This window comes from Salmo trutta, chromosome 5, assembly GCF_901001165.1.
Source record: "Salmo trutta chromosome 5, fSalTru1.1, whole genome shotgun sequence".
NCBI lineage: Eukaryota > Metazoa > Chordata > Actinopteri > Salmoniformes > Salmonidae > Salmo > Salmo trutta.
This window is the reverse complement of record NC_042961.1, coordinates 46,581,356-46,596,409: the sequence shown is the minus strand read 5'-3', so window position 1 is coordinate 46,596,409 and position 15,054 is coordinate 46,581,356. Positions and strand designations below refer to the sequence as shown.

General features: G+C 41.3%; 1 protein-coding gene across 2 annotated transcripts in view; it reads right to left on the bottom strand.

Annotated features, from left to right (window-relative positions):
- Positions 1-15,054, bottom strand: part of LOC115194265 (ATP-binding cassette sub-family A member 1) — a 220,755-nt gene that overhangs the window by 179,675 nt on the left and 26,026 nt on the right. For both annotated transcript variants that reach the window (XM_029753857.1, XM_029753858.1), the window contains exons 6-9: positions 14,750-14,877; positions 13,511-13,708; positions 8,227-8,313; positions 7,741-7,936 (exon numbers count right to left, since the gene is read on the bottom strand). In XM_029753857.1, the coding sequence (XP_029609717.1) occupies positions 7,741-7,936; positions 8,227-8,313; positions 13,511-13,708; positions 14,750-14,877 (609 nt within the window). The remainder of the gene's footprint in view (positions 1-7,740; positions 7,937-8,226; positions 8,314-13,510; positions 13,709-14,749; positions 14,878-15,054) is intronic.

The window sequence follows — 15,054 nt, the reverse complement described above, 5'->3', positions numbered from 1 at the left end:
CATGACCATTTGTCGGAAAACAGAGAGAAAAGAAAACGGGCTACATATTTATTAAATGTCATTGGGAATAGCAACCACGTGTGTATGCCTAGCTGGTTACTGTTATACTAAATGGATTTATTGTCATTGGAGGAAGCATATTGCAGCCCATTTCTCAGAACAATACTTCAGTGATCAGGGGAATCATATAGGTCCCACATGACAAGTGTGACCTTTGAAGCGTTCATGAATGTAATTTCTAAACATGGTAGAGTGCCATGTCTGAGCTGTGTATACATTACCCAACATTGCTGTTTGACAGCTAAATGGATCCAAGACCACATAATAAGCCCTTTGCACAACAATAATAATAATAATTTACTATTCCAATCATTATTTCAAATTTTCTAAAACTGTTGTACAACACAATTCCTTAACGGTAAGACAACATTTACACATGAAAGAAACCTCCTTGGACTGTTCAAAACTGATTTTATCATTCTAGGAACATAGTACTAACACTGTAAGAACATTGAGGGGGGCCTCCCGAGTGGCACAGTGCTAGCTGTGCTGTGGGTTACGGGAGGGATTGGCCGGCAGGGATGTCCTTGTCCCATCGCGCACTAGCGACTCCTGTGGCGAGCCTGGCGCAGTGCACACTGACACGATAGGCAGGTGTGCGATGTTCCCTCCAACACATTGGTGCGGCTGGCTTCCGGGTAAAGTGGGCATTGGTTGGGTTGTGTTTCGGAGGACGCATGGCTCTCGACCGTTTCCTCTTCCGAGTCCGTATGGGAGTTGCAGCGATGAGACAAGACTGTAACTACCAAATGGATACCACGAAAATGGGGAGAAAAAGTGGGAGCGATGCAAGCTTGATTTCTCAGCTCACCTCCAATTCCTTCGAAATGTGTTATTTTGATATGTGTTGAGATTTAAAGTATTACTAACAACCTTGTAACATGTCAGTGTACAAAGGTGGGGTCAAAAGAAAAGATGCAAACTCTCCTGTGAAGAAGACATTTAGGGAAACTGAGGCCCTCTGTAAAGAGCTCCACGACGCCATTTTGCAGGCCTCTAGACAGGCTATGGTGGAACAACATCGCAGCCTGGATGGATGTTATTATTACCTCAACCGTGGAAAAGGCTGTGGACAACATTCTGACACCAAAGATTGCATCGGACGGGGCCACAGTGTCTCCCGACCCCTCCTGTCTCAGCCTCCAGTATTTATGCTGCAATAGTTTGTGTGTTGGTGGCTAGGGTCAGTCTGTTATATCTGGAGTATTTCTCCTGTCTTATCCGGTGTCCTGTGTGAATTTAAGTATGCTAATTCTCTCTCACTTTTTCTCTCTTTCTTTCCTCTCAGAGGACATGAGCCCTAGGACCATGCCTCAGGACTACCTGGCCTGATGACTCCTTGCTGTCCCCAGTCCACCTGGTCGTGCTTCTGCTCCAGTTTCAGCTGTTCTGCCTGCGGCTATGGAACCCTGACTTGTTCACCGGACGTGCTATCTGTCCCAGACCTGTTGTTTTCAACTCTCTTGAGACAGCAGGAGCGGTAGAGATACTCTGAATGATCGGCTATGAAAAGCCAACTGACATTTACTCCTGAGGTGCTGACCGGTTGCACCCTCTACAACCACTGTGATTATTATTATTTGACCCTGCTGGTCATCTATGAACATTTGAATGTCTTGGCCATGTTCTGTTATAATCTCCACCCGGCACAGCCAGAAGAGGACTGGCCACCCCTCATAGCCTGGTTCCTCTCTAGGTTTCTTCCTAGGTTCTGGCCTTTCTAGGAAGTTTTTCCTATCCACCGTGCTTCTACACCTGCATTGCTTGCTGTTTGGGGCTTTAGGCTGGGTTTCTGTACAGCACTACGTGACATCAGCTGATGTAAGAAGGGCTTTATAAATACATTTGATTGATTGAGTGATTGATTGCATGTCCTGGTGACTAAAGCCAATTCAGTTAATGCCTTGGCCGTGGAAGGCTTGAGCAAGTCTCTTAAACAGACCGAGGGGAAATACGACCAGCTTCACTCCAAGGTGCATGAGAACAAACGAAAGAAAAACGAGGGCAGAAATCGTATGTCAAATTTGAAATTGGTGGGACTTGACAACTCAGAGGAAGGGTCGGACTCCGTTGGTTCCTAAAAGGAAATCTGTCAATTTGGAGCACTTCATTGGTAGGCCAGGACATCTACATCGAGAGGGCGCACTGTGTATTCGGCAAAGGCATCGGGTCTGAGCGGTCCCTAACCCTGATCTTTAATCTGCTGGATTACACTGACCGCCAGGCTATCCTGCAAGAGGCAAGGGCTGTTTTCCCCATTATGCACAAACACCAACATCTGCAGTTCTTTCTGGATTACAGTGCAGAGACCACAAATAAGAGAACTGCATTCACCCCGGTAAAAAAGATGACGGCGCTTGGTCTACAGACATGTCTGCAGTATCTTGCACTCCTTAAACTAATGCATGGAGGCAACAGGATTATCTTCAACTCACTCAGGGAGGCAGAGGATTTCCTCTGATCAACATTCGAGGCAAATGGGACTTCGAACCCAGGCCGCAGTGACAATTCAGGCTTGGATTGCGGAGAAGACAAAGTCGCACAGGAGATGGACATCTCTTCACCCTGGGATAGAGCGGTAGCCACTGTGTTGCGGCTGACTAGCTTGCTAGCTAGCTAGGTCCTTGAATTGTTTGGCTATTTTTAGTAGACATAAACTAACCTTAGCTACAGCTCTGTGCTTCACAGAACTGAGTTTACGAATTAACTGGCGTGGCCAGTTGTTTTGTTGTGAGGACTTTACTGAACCGTTTCTTCCGAACTGAAAGAATACTTTTTTTGTAGATAAAGGCAAGCAACTTGTCTGTTACTGTTAGTAGTAGGGGGAGTAGTTGGCTGGCTGGCTAGCTAGCTAGCGAAACTACCAAGAAACACAACAATAGTCCAGCAGGAAGACTGCGATGACAGGTATGGATGATTACAACCCTGTCTCCGATTGGATAATTAACATAGCTATTAGATGGAAATATGTATCCTCTGTTGTCTTTAATGTCACTGCATGTACCGTGTGCTTTCAAGGTAAATGCTGTCTTTATTGTTGGTCTTGGTTGATAGAAAACTCCAGATCTCAGCGTCTCTTTGCGACGGTTCCATTATGGTCATCTCATTGTGGGGGGAGATTTTAATGCAATGATTAATCCAGCGTCAGATAAATCCTCAAGTAGTCAGGATTCTCTTCCTGCGTCTTCCCTTGAGCTGAGAACATTTATTGCAGAACTGAATTTAATAGATATATGGCAGACTCTGCTCTACATATAGTCAATTCTAGAATATTATCTTTGTCACACCTTCACTAATCGAAAATATATCAACATTGGAGATGTTGCCCATTTTGATATCTGATCACTCTCCTGTGATGTGCACAATAACCCATTTTAATAAGTTTCCTCGAGCTCGTAGATGGTGTTTCAATGATTCTTTGTTGTTGAACCCAGGATTGACAATGTAGATCAATCAACAGCTGGAAGAATTGTTGGTAATCAATAGGGAGCAGTGTGAGAGTCCTCAAACATTATGGGAAGCAGCTAAATGTTTTATCAGAGGCAATTGTATAGTGTTTTCCTCTACATTAAACTCTGCCAGAAATAAGCGCTACACAGAGATTGAGGCTGAAGTTGACTCATTGGAGAGGGAGCAGATGGATGCATTCTCAGAGGAGAGGTCAAATAAACTCTTAGCACTGAGAGGGGAATTCAATGCACTCTCATTGCGCAAAGCTGCATTTTTTATGCACTGAACTAAACAGAAATATTTTCATGGGGAAAGACCTAGTAGATTGCTTGCTCTGTGGCAGAAGCAGAATGAGTCTAAGACATCAATTAATGCTATATGCTTAAGTGATGGGCAAGTAGTCACAGATCCTGAAGAAATAAATTACATTTTTAAATATTTGTTATAGTGCCCTTTACTCATCAGAAGCTACACTTGATATGCAAAGGAACAAGTTATTTATGCAGAATTTGGCTTTAACTAAATGGTATTTATTAGACAGAGCTGTTGGAACAACCCGTAACCTTAGAAGAGCTGGGGATGCGGTCAGGGCTCTACAAAAAGGAAAATCTCCCTTGCTTGATGGAACTATATCTGGTTCTATGGGATAAAGTTGATCCCCAGATTTTGGACTCCATTAATTATGCTATTGAGACTGGGTCACTCCATAGGGACCAGAACATTGCATGAATTACTCTGTTACTGAAGAAGGGAAAAGACCCGCTTGAATGTTCTTGTTACCGACCAGTCTACCTGATTTGTGGGGATGCAAAGTTAAATGCAAAAGTATTGGCCACGTGTATTGATCTCTTGGTGTGTAAGTTAATACACCATGACCAAACTGGCTTTGTTAAAAGGGAGATTGGCTGCAGATAATGTACGCAGGTACTGCATGTTATTTACATTGCTGATCAATTTTAGTCACGACTACTCTGTTATGTCACTTGATGTTGAAAAGGCATTCAACCGGTTAGAATGGGGAAATGTAGGGATGGTTTTGGAGCAGTTTGAGTTCAATCATAATTTCATCTCTATGATAAAAACATGATATAACAGCCCCACTGCTTCAGTGACAACTGGTACCTGTCAATCGTCTCCATTTCCATTACAACGCAGATCTAAACAAGATTGTCCTATGTCCCCACTGCTTTTTGCTAGAGTCCTTTGCACTGGCTGTCAGAGAAAGTATGACTATATCTCCTATTGCAATTCATGGGTCTACAAACTTTATCTCATGTCATGCAGATGACATCGTTCTGTTCCTCTCCAATGTTGGGTCCTCTCTCTCTCATGTACTGGAGTTGTTTGATAATTTTAAAGAGCTGGCTGGATACAAGATAAACTGGACCAAATCTGTGTTCCTCTAAATAAAGCAGCTATGCTCTTTTACCCTTTTTTGAACCAATAAGCACCAGCTTTACTTATTTGGAGGTTAAAATACATCCTGCTTTGCAGAAAATTGTTAGAGACAACTTCTATGGCCTGTTGCAAAACATTAACAAGGATTTGCAGAGGTGGTCTAATCTAACTATTGTTACAGGGCAGAGTTACCCCAGTGAAAATGAATATCTTGCCCCAGGTTAACTTTTTATTCTTTATGATCCCTTTATCGCCACCTCCAACGTTTATCTCTAACTTTATATGAAGTGGAAAACGGGCTAGGATCAAACTCCCTACTTTGCAGCATGCTAAATGCACAGGAGGTTCTCAATTTATATCATTGGGCTTTTCAAATAAGAGCATTACAAGTGTGAATGGACCGTCAATCACTTGTACCTTGGAGAGCTATTGAATCTGATCTGGTTAAACGGTATCGACTAAAACAGTTTGTATTTGCTGGGGTATGTAGAAAACATCTTCGTTTTAGGTTTGGTAGCACAGTTCTGAACTCCTTGAATATAGGGTGAAAAAGTGAATAGGTCATCAGGTCATCTCCAATATGGAACAATTTCAAATAATTGACAGGTGGACATCCTTTCACACAGGCCTCTTGGTCTTCAAAGGGTGTTTATGTTTTGAAGGATCACATTTATTTCAAATCAAGAGTATTTATAAAGCCCTTGTTGTGTCAGCAGATGTCACAAAAAGCTTATACAGAAACCCAGCCTAAAACCCCAAACAGCAAGCAATGCAGATGTAGAAACAGATGTATTTATATTGAGATTGGCTTGCACAGATTTCAGGATATTAAAGAAGACTATTCCCTGCCAGGATCCTCATACTATCTGCATCTGCAGTTAAGGTCAGCTATGAAGGCTTATGGTGTACCCTGGAATTTGCCCTTGCCACCCAATGGCAGGCTGGATAGGTCCAGATAGCAGTTTTAGAGGGCTAGTAGCAGAGATGTATGACACACTTACAGGGAAGACTTATTAGATATTACCCATGGAGGTGGTATGGGAGACAGAGTTGGATAGGATGGGATAGGATATGGTCAAATCTGAGCGAGGGATCTAAGAATCTTAGCCAGCTCATTCACTTCAAATTGATTCACAGAAAATATGCAACTCCATATAAACGTTTTCTGATGAAAATTATAATTCCAAACTGCACACACTGTACAATCAATGTTGTAGGTACTGTTCCGGGATTGTCCGGTTACACACACATTTTGGAGTGACACATGCTCAGTGCTGTCAAGATTGATGATGGCAAGCCTTATCTCAGATCCTTCCTTGCCTGCTGAATGATGAATCATCTTTATCTTTCACACTTATTCCACATAGAATTCTACTAGCTGGATTTACAGCAGCAAAGAAAACTATTGTGCAGTTACGGTGTAATTCGGGGCTGGCTCTGGAAATTGACTACATGTTTTCCAGAGTATTGTGCATTTGGAATGCACAACAGCAAAACAATAGGGCGATGCCGTCCACAGTGCAGGCATGGGCAGGGATATCCTCCGCCCTAAGAGACCAATTGCTTGGCTGACTTGCCTCTCTTTTCTTCCCCTTTTTTGTTTCTTTTTGACTATCTCTACTATTTGAGAAGTTTGCTACTGACTGTTGGTGGGAGATGGGTGGGAGGCTTGGCCAAACTTGTACATTCAATTGTATTTTACTTCTGTGATTTTTCATGGGCTGGAGCTGCATGTACAGTATAACTCCACAGTATTTTTTTTATCAAGGCCAAGGTAGAAGAATCGTATTGTTTTGTTATTCTCAAATTGGCTTAGTGTTTATTCTTTGAGGTGGGGAAAAGATCATGCATTACTAGATGCTGTCAGCAGACTAGTCCCTGATGTTTTGGAATGCTTCTATTTAGGGCCTGGTTTTAATGCTCGCGCAGGGGGTTTTTCTCCACAGTCTCTCTTCCTACCCCACAGTGATGGGTACTCCATGTATAACATTGTGTGGGCCTCCCACACAATGGCGCAGCGGTCTAAGGCACTGTATCGCAGTGCTAGAGGCGTCACTACAGACCCAGGTTCGATCCCAGGCTGTGTCGTAGCCGGCCCGTGACAGGGAGACCCATGAGGCGGCACACAATTGGCCCAGCGTTGTTAGGGGAGGGTTTGGTCGGCTGGCAATCCCTTGTCCCATCACGCTCTAGCGACTCCTTGTGGCGGGCCGGGTGCATGCTCGCTGACTCTTGTCGCTAGTTGTACAGCGTTTCCTCCGACACATTGGTTCAACTGGCTTCCGGGCTAAGCGAGCAGTGTGTCAAGAAGCAGTACGGCTTGACAGGGTCGTGTTTCGGAGGATGCGTGGCTCTCGACCTTCGCCTCTCCCGAGTCCGTACGGGAGTTGCAGTGATGGGACAAGAATCTAACTACCAATTGAATATCACAAAATTGGGGAGAAAAAGGAGTTAAAAAAACATTGTGTGTTTGGAATCGCCCCTGTGTTATGTCTGTTCTGTTCTGTCAATGTAATTTTATTTTTGTAGAAATTAATATTTGTTATTGTTGTGTGAACTCAAACTAATTACACAAAAAAAGTAAGAACATTGAGGGAATTTTCTGTTCACCCTGGTACAAATATTGTATTCAGTGTGAATTACGGTTGAGATATGAGCTCCCCTAAATGCAACAAAAGTCTAAGCTTCAGGGGGCTCGAATTGAACCATTCACATATTTGTTTAAAATGCAATTTTGGACTGATACAGTGGTAAATATGACAATAAAAGCTTCAACAATTGAAGTTAGTATTTTGATAGGTCAAGGCAGAGTGCACTATTAACAATACTTACTGGAATTGCTGCTCCTGACGTTGTTTTCTGTGTCATTCCTCATCGCTCCAAAAGCAGGGAAATTCATGGTGGTCTTTGTGGAGTTGGAGTTTGGTGCATTACCACAAAGTAGGATGTTCAGACTGCCAAATGTGTCTGCTCTGAAATCCAGCATATCAGCGGCCTTTAACAACATTGAGTTCTGCAACTTGTTCATCTGTATTGGTGGGGGTGTCATTGAAGGAAGATGCACAACTACATTTCAGAACATGACGGTATAGTACTTCACTTATTGACTTCAAGACAACAAATTGATATGATACAACCCAATATCATGCAATTTCTCAATAGACTTGTCTTCAAATTGCCATTATTGATTACAATGAGTCATACAAGCCCAGGTCACTGGGCGACACAGGTGTTCTCAACAGAAACTAATACTGAATGTTATTGGATTTCCATGTAGGCCCACTGTCCTGTCAGATGGTAAATAACTACCACACCAACCTCATCAAGCACGGGTAAGGCATCCTCTGTAGTTTTTCTCACTAATCCAAAGGTCTCGGACGGAGTCAAATCCAAAGCTGAAGGTAGCTAAATGAGGGAATAAGAAGTTGATTCAGCAAACATTGTTGATTTATATTCAATATATAATGTGCATTTGTTTGTAACAGGCTCAGTGTTTTAAAGGTTAAATTATGTATTTTACAACTTAATGTTAGATGGTTCCTCAATCTGAATTGCAGTGTTGCCCTTATCACTCCCGTTGATTTTGAGCTATCGTTGGTTAAAGTTCGCTCATGTTCGTTGTGGCTATTTAAAGAAAACCAAACCGTGGATACAGTTTATTCTAGCCCATAGACTACTTTCGCGGTGAGAAACCTTCTAAGATTATGTTGTAAAATACTGTACTTCCCCCTTCAAGCGAACACCTCAGATGTTACCTCAAAAACCTCAGGTGTTTGCAACAAAACTGGCCGACAGAGAGTAGTTCTGCATTTCCTTTTTCAGGTGCATGTCATTCAGTTTAAAGTAATGGTTGCTTGAGGATATACAGCACTATATAAAGTGCAGTTACTGTAACAATGGAAAAACAGCCTAGACACAGCATTTTTTCCAACAGTGCCCTCCTTCAAAAGCATTGGGTGCATGAGGCCTGTGGTTTAGTCTAAGCAATGTTAAAACCAATATCTTCCCCAACAATGTTTATTGTGGATGTATTTTTATAAAATGGCAGGAATATGATTCAGAGCCATACCACATATCTGATGTTTAGAACACAACGGCCCAAGGCAGCCCAGCCGCTGCACGTTTCCTTTGAAACACTATCCTTTCCATGTGTCAGGAGTATGCTAACATGAGTCCCCATTGACCTTCACTGAGAAAAACAATATAGCTCAAATCCATAGAGAGAGACTGCTAAAGAGAGAAAATGAATCCTAAATCCCCCCAGTTGTATTTATGAAAAGTATAAAGCCACAGAGCATTTACAAATTCAAGGAGGTGTCACTCGAATCCCCGTTTATCCGGCAGCCCTTATTGAGTTCTCAGTACATTCATTTTGGTTCAATTTTACCGTCGGCAGCAATACACAAGGAAGCCGAGACGTACTGATTGGAAAAGCATGGGCATCTCACTTAGGAAATTTGGGATGAAACAGCTTGAAATCACAGCTAAGTAGTCAATGGGCAGAAAGTGAGGTCTTGGGCTGTATCGTATTAATGGCTTGATAAGTAGACCCGTGGCACAAGGCAATCTCTCAGAGCCATTCGGTAAACTCTATGATGTTTCGCTCTTTTTTTCTCCGCATGATCTGTCATTTCTCAGCTGTGTTTCCAAAGGAGGCTAGAGCATGGAATGGTGTTACAAAAATAGAACATTCATTTCATTGTGGACTCAGAAACCACAAAGGTTACCAAGACAGTGACCTTACTAGATGTAATGGGAGCTGTAATGGATACTGTAACTTCAGAAGGAATGCCCCCAAAAGAACCTCCTCAGATTTTTGTTGTTTCAGAGTTCATAACATCCAAGCACCCTACTTTGTCACTGAAAATGAGTCGGGGACAAAAACGAATGTTACTTTGACCTTAAGTAATAGCTCTGTAATTTACTGTACTTTCACAACACAGTATGACTGGTTACTACAATACATTTACCATGTGATGGGGGCTATATCTTAAGATGTTTCAGAATGTGTAGTTGATTCTGTTGATGCTATTGACGTCATACGGTGCATTCGGAAAGTATTTAGACACCTTGACGTTTTACACATTTTGATAAGTGACAGCCTTATTCTAAAATGGATTAAATAAAACAAATCCTCATCAATCTACACATAGTACCACATAATGAAAAAGCAAAAACTGGTTTTTAGAAATCTGTGTAAATTTATGACAGAAAATAAACTGAAATATCACATTTACATAAGTATTCAGACCCTTTACTCAGTACTTTGTTGAAGCACCTTTGGCAGTGATTACAGCATTGAGTCTTCTTGGGTATGACGCTACAAGCTTGGCACACCTGTATTTGGGGAGTTTCTCCCATTCTTCTCTGCAGATCCTCTCAAGCTCTGTCAGGTTGGATGGGGAGCGTCACTGCACAGCTATTTTCAGGTCTCTCCAGAGATCAATTGGGTTCAAGTCTGGGCTCTGGCTGGGCCACTCAAGGACATTCGGAAACTTGTCCCGAAGCCACTCCTGTGTTGTCTTGGCTGTGTGCTTAGGGTTGTTGTCCTATTGGAAGGTGAACCTTCGCCTCAGTCTGAACACTCTGGAGCAGGTTTTTATCAAGGGTCTTTCTGTACTTTGCTCCATTCATCTTTCCCTCGATACTGACTAGTCTCCAAGTCCCTGCCATTGTAAAACATCCCAACAGCATGATGCTGGCACCATCATCATGGAGAGTCTTCACACCCAGGAAGACTTGAGGCCGTAATCGCAAAATTGTTGCTTTGTCTTGATGGGATATTATGTGTAGATTGATGAGGAAAATAAACAATTTAATCAATTTTAGAATAAGGTTTTAACGTAACAAAATATGTAACAAGTCAAGGGGTCTGAATACTTTCCGAATGCACTGTGTATTGCACTGCTTCCACCAGCCATCAGTATTATCAGGACTTTGTGTTCTTATGTATTCCTGTGTGTCTGTATTGTCCCTGTAGCTATGTGCCCAATGCTGGTGACAAATCCAATTTCCCCTCTGGGGATAAATTACTTGTATTCAATTAAATTCTTCTATGTTTATAACATACTACCAACCACATTGTTTTCCCGAAAATATCCACGTTGCAAAAGTAATATTTCTAAGCTACTGTAATGTGCACCTGGACTCTTGTAAGACAAGATAGCACCAGTTACTTTCTGTACAATGCTCCCTATAACCTCACTATATTGTGCTCTGCGTTCCCTTAAAAATATCTATTAAGTCTCAACACAACTAAATCACCCACTACCACTCAATGCTGTCTTGATAAACCCAGACTAAATTTTTTTATTTCTAAAGTCCCTTTCTTTATGTATTTTTTATCACCACTTTTCTTCAACCCCAAGCTCTCAGTGTGTGAAAGGGTATTTTTTTCAGCCTCCATTTTGCTCAGGGGGGCCAGATGACTTTTTTGTTGCCATATCTTGTCTGGCATTTTCTTCGATGACTGAAAATGCCTCCAAGCTTAAGTTGTTCAAATGGCTTTTTTTTCCCCTCCATGAACTTCTTGCCTCATCACTTATTCATTGCTTTTGCTGTCCCATACATTTTCTCTCAAAGATAAACTGGGAAGGGAAGTGCACTCTTTTGTCGCCTCTACAGGAAGTAAGGTTTCAATGATATCCAGCAAATATCAATGCTAAATAAATCTAATTGTTTCTACTTTACAATGGTTAGTGGAGACCAAGAGAGGAGGAGCATGGAGAACAAACTTCAATTAAAGAGGTTGTACAGACATTTTGCCTCTGGTGCTCTTGAGCCAAAAGGGGTCCCCTAAATGGACAGATATTGGCCAGAGATTACCTAATTTGACTAAAAGGTATATAACTCCCCACGACCATGAACAAAAGCATATTGTTAGCCAAAAACTAAGGATTGTGTGGTTTCTTGCGTTAAGTGACTGAACATCCATAAAGCATCTTTAATGAAGCGCAAAGCTCAGCTTCTCAGGCTTAGGAAAAATATCTCTCACCTTGGGTTTTAATCAAACATACTTTGTCCCCACAGTCACCCAGACCATTATATCATCATGCCAACATAATATATAAGTTTCTAATTTTGTCAGAAAGTCATTTTCATCTCAAGTTAAAGCGTAATGTTAGATAGCTAGCTAACATTAGCTGGCTGGCTCGCTAGAACATTACGTCTATGATCTGTGTAGTAATATCTCAGAAAGTAATTTGCATTGCTAGTTATAGCCTAATGTTAGCTAGTTAACTAACATTGAACCTAGTTGGCTAGCTTTAGCTAGCTATGACAATCTGTTTGTATTGCTAGTACTCTATGGATTGGAATTATGGTTCATTGTTTAGCTAGCTACATGTCTAAACAAAAGACTCCAAGTTAAAGCGTACTGTTAGCTAGCTAATGTTAGCTGGCTGGCTCATTAGCTAATATTCTTCAGACACTAACATATTTCAAAGGTGCAATAAACAAAGCAGGTTAAAATGGTGAGTGGCTTTGACAGTTTTGACCTCAGGGCGCTCTGTTTGGTGCAAGATTGAAAAAGTGAACTCATGCATTGGTGTCAATGAGATACAAGACACAAGATTCAGTAAGGAAAGTACTCTGGAGAGTATAATCTAGAATATAAACCCAAATGGTTGCCAACTCCACACACTCATGGCAAAATCTATAGATGTATAGTAGCAGTCAGGTCCATCAAAAGAGTGAAATAAATAATACACATACTGAGTTATAAAGTATGCACATTATTTCTTTTACTATTATATTATTTTAAATGAATACAATTAAAACCAAATAGATTTTGTTAAACAAGTAATATATTTTCTCTCAAAAAGATAGGGGTCAAAATTATTGGCAACACTCTTTTCAATACCTGTTAATATCTCACCTTACGAGGATAAAGGCACTAAGCATTTTTTGTAAAATGTTTTATGAGATTGAAGAACACGTTGGGATCTTAGACCATTCTTAGACCGTTCCTCCATACATAATCTTTCCAGATCCTTGATATCTTTCGTCTGCTCTTATTGGATGCCCTCTTCCATTGAAAACCATTAGGTTCAAGTCCAGAGACCGATATGGCCATTCCAAATGTTGTTCTTTGTGGATTTTGATGTGCTTGGGGTTATTGTCTTGCTATAATATCCACTTGCGGCCAAGTTTTAGCCTCCTGGCAGAGCCGACCAGGATTTAGGTTAAAATGTCCTGGTACTGGGCAAAATACTGGCCCCAGGACCAGCGGAAGCAAAATAACCAAATAACATTAAAGATCCACCGCCATATTTTACATTAGGTATGGGGATCTTTTCTGCATTTGATTCCTCTTTTCGATGCCAAACCCACCACTGGTGTTCATGTCATCTGACCATACAGTACTAATCGCCAATACCGTTTAGAAAGCTCTAGGCGTTTACATTTGTTGGATGACATAAAAAAAAGGAGCTATTTGGCAGTAGCTAACATAGATTTCAAACAACTAAGAGCCACAGAGAGAAAAGTTAAATTAAGAAGCAAGTAAAATACATAATTACATCTTTATGTCACAATGAAGTAAACAGTACAATCAAGTGACATTTCCATAATTGAGTGGTAGACCTAATTCGATTTGACTTACATTGGTGAGCATCTTCCTTGTATCCAGGTTTTGTAGGAAAACTTCTCCGGTTTGTCTCAACTGCTGTGCTGTGAGGGAGCAGCTGACTTTCTGAAAGGCCTCCTTGTCAGAGGCGCTGCTGAATTCCACATATCTATCAAGAGCTGTTCCATTGCAAAGGGTGATCCTCAGATCGTCTTGCCTTGAAATGCCCATCATCTGGTGAAAGGATAGGATGAGCGTCAGAAGTGGTAGAAGTAAAATAGAAACCTATCTGATTCCGTTTTCTACCTGGAGTTTGATTTGTATACTTTACACACACAAGCACACACACCAAGCACCCTTGTCAGTGAGGAGCGTATAGCCTAGCACAAATAATGATATTTTTCCTACTCCTCTGACATCAGTTGGAACATGGCAAGGTATCGATGTGGAACATCTGAAGGGGCCACTCACAGATCACGCTTATCGCTACAACAGCTGCATTTCACCCGAACACAAACGTGTCAGGTAGAGCAGTGTTTTTCAATCAATTCCTGGGGTACCCCCAATGTGTGACATTTGTGGTTTAGCTCAGCGCTTGGGGATTGGTTGATTAGTTGAACAAAGTGTGTTAATGCTGGGCTATAACAAAGATGTGTACCCCTAAGAGTAGATTGAGAAACATTGACTTTGACAATAAATTCTCTGCAAAGTCATACAGTAAGTCTCTCCTGAATCGATTAGAACAGTCAAGAAATGATGTCCTTGCAATGCATTATTTTCAATCATATGGGTAGGTAGGTAGCCTAGAGGTTGGAGAGGTAGACCTGAAGCCAGAAGGTTGTGTCTTATGTGAGAGAGGGGGTTGACAGAAGAGCAGAAGATTCATTTTGGATTGAAGATTTGCATTGTGTTTGTTAAAGATGCACTATGCAGAAATCCCTCCGCCATTTCCTGGTTGCTAAAATTCTAATAGTTCACCTAATTTCAGTTTATTATACCATCTATACCATCTAAACAGTTGTGAAATATCTTTTCCTTGTACAAAACCGAAAGCAAAAGACACAAAAACAACCTTAAGAACAGGAAGCATTAAAATAGTGCACATAGAACATATATACGATTTCTTAGACTTGCTTTCAATGAGAATGACAGATCTATAATGCATATTTCTATGTGAATTTGTTCAGGTCACCCAAAACATTACATCTTGTTTCCAGACCACTCTGCAGTACTATGCTGTGAAAAAAATATTGTGTGGTAATTATGCTGACTCACCTCATTCAGGCGAATATTTGAGGTAATCAGACTGTCGGCTACCATCGATGGCATGGACAGGTTTTCCCTCAGATATGTGGTGAACATTTCATTGTCATTCAGGATACTTCTCAGAGGAATGGGCTGACCTTAAACATGAAGAGCGAGAACAAGTAATGTGCTTCCACTCGGTCAGAATTAGAATGGATCTGGGATGAAAACTATTTTTGAGGGAGCTGTTTCAGTTTGTTTTGATAGACGGCATGTAAAACAGTATGCTCCATAGACGTGGCGAACATCAAAGATGGGTTTGGAAAATGTGATGT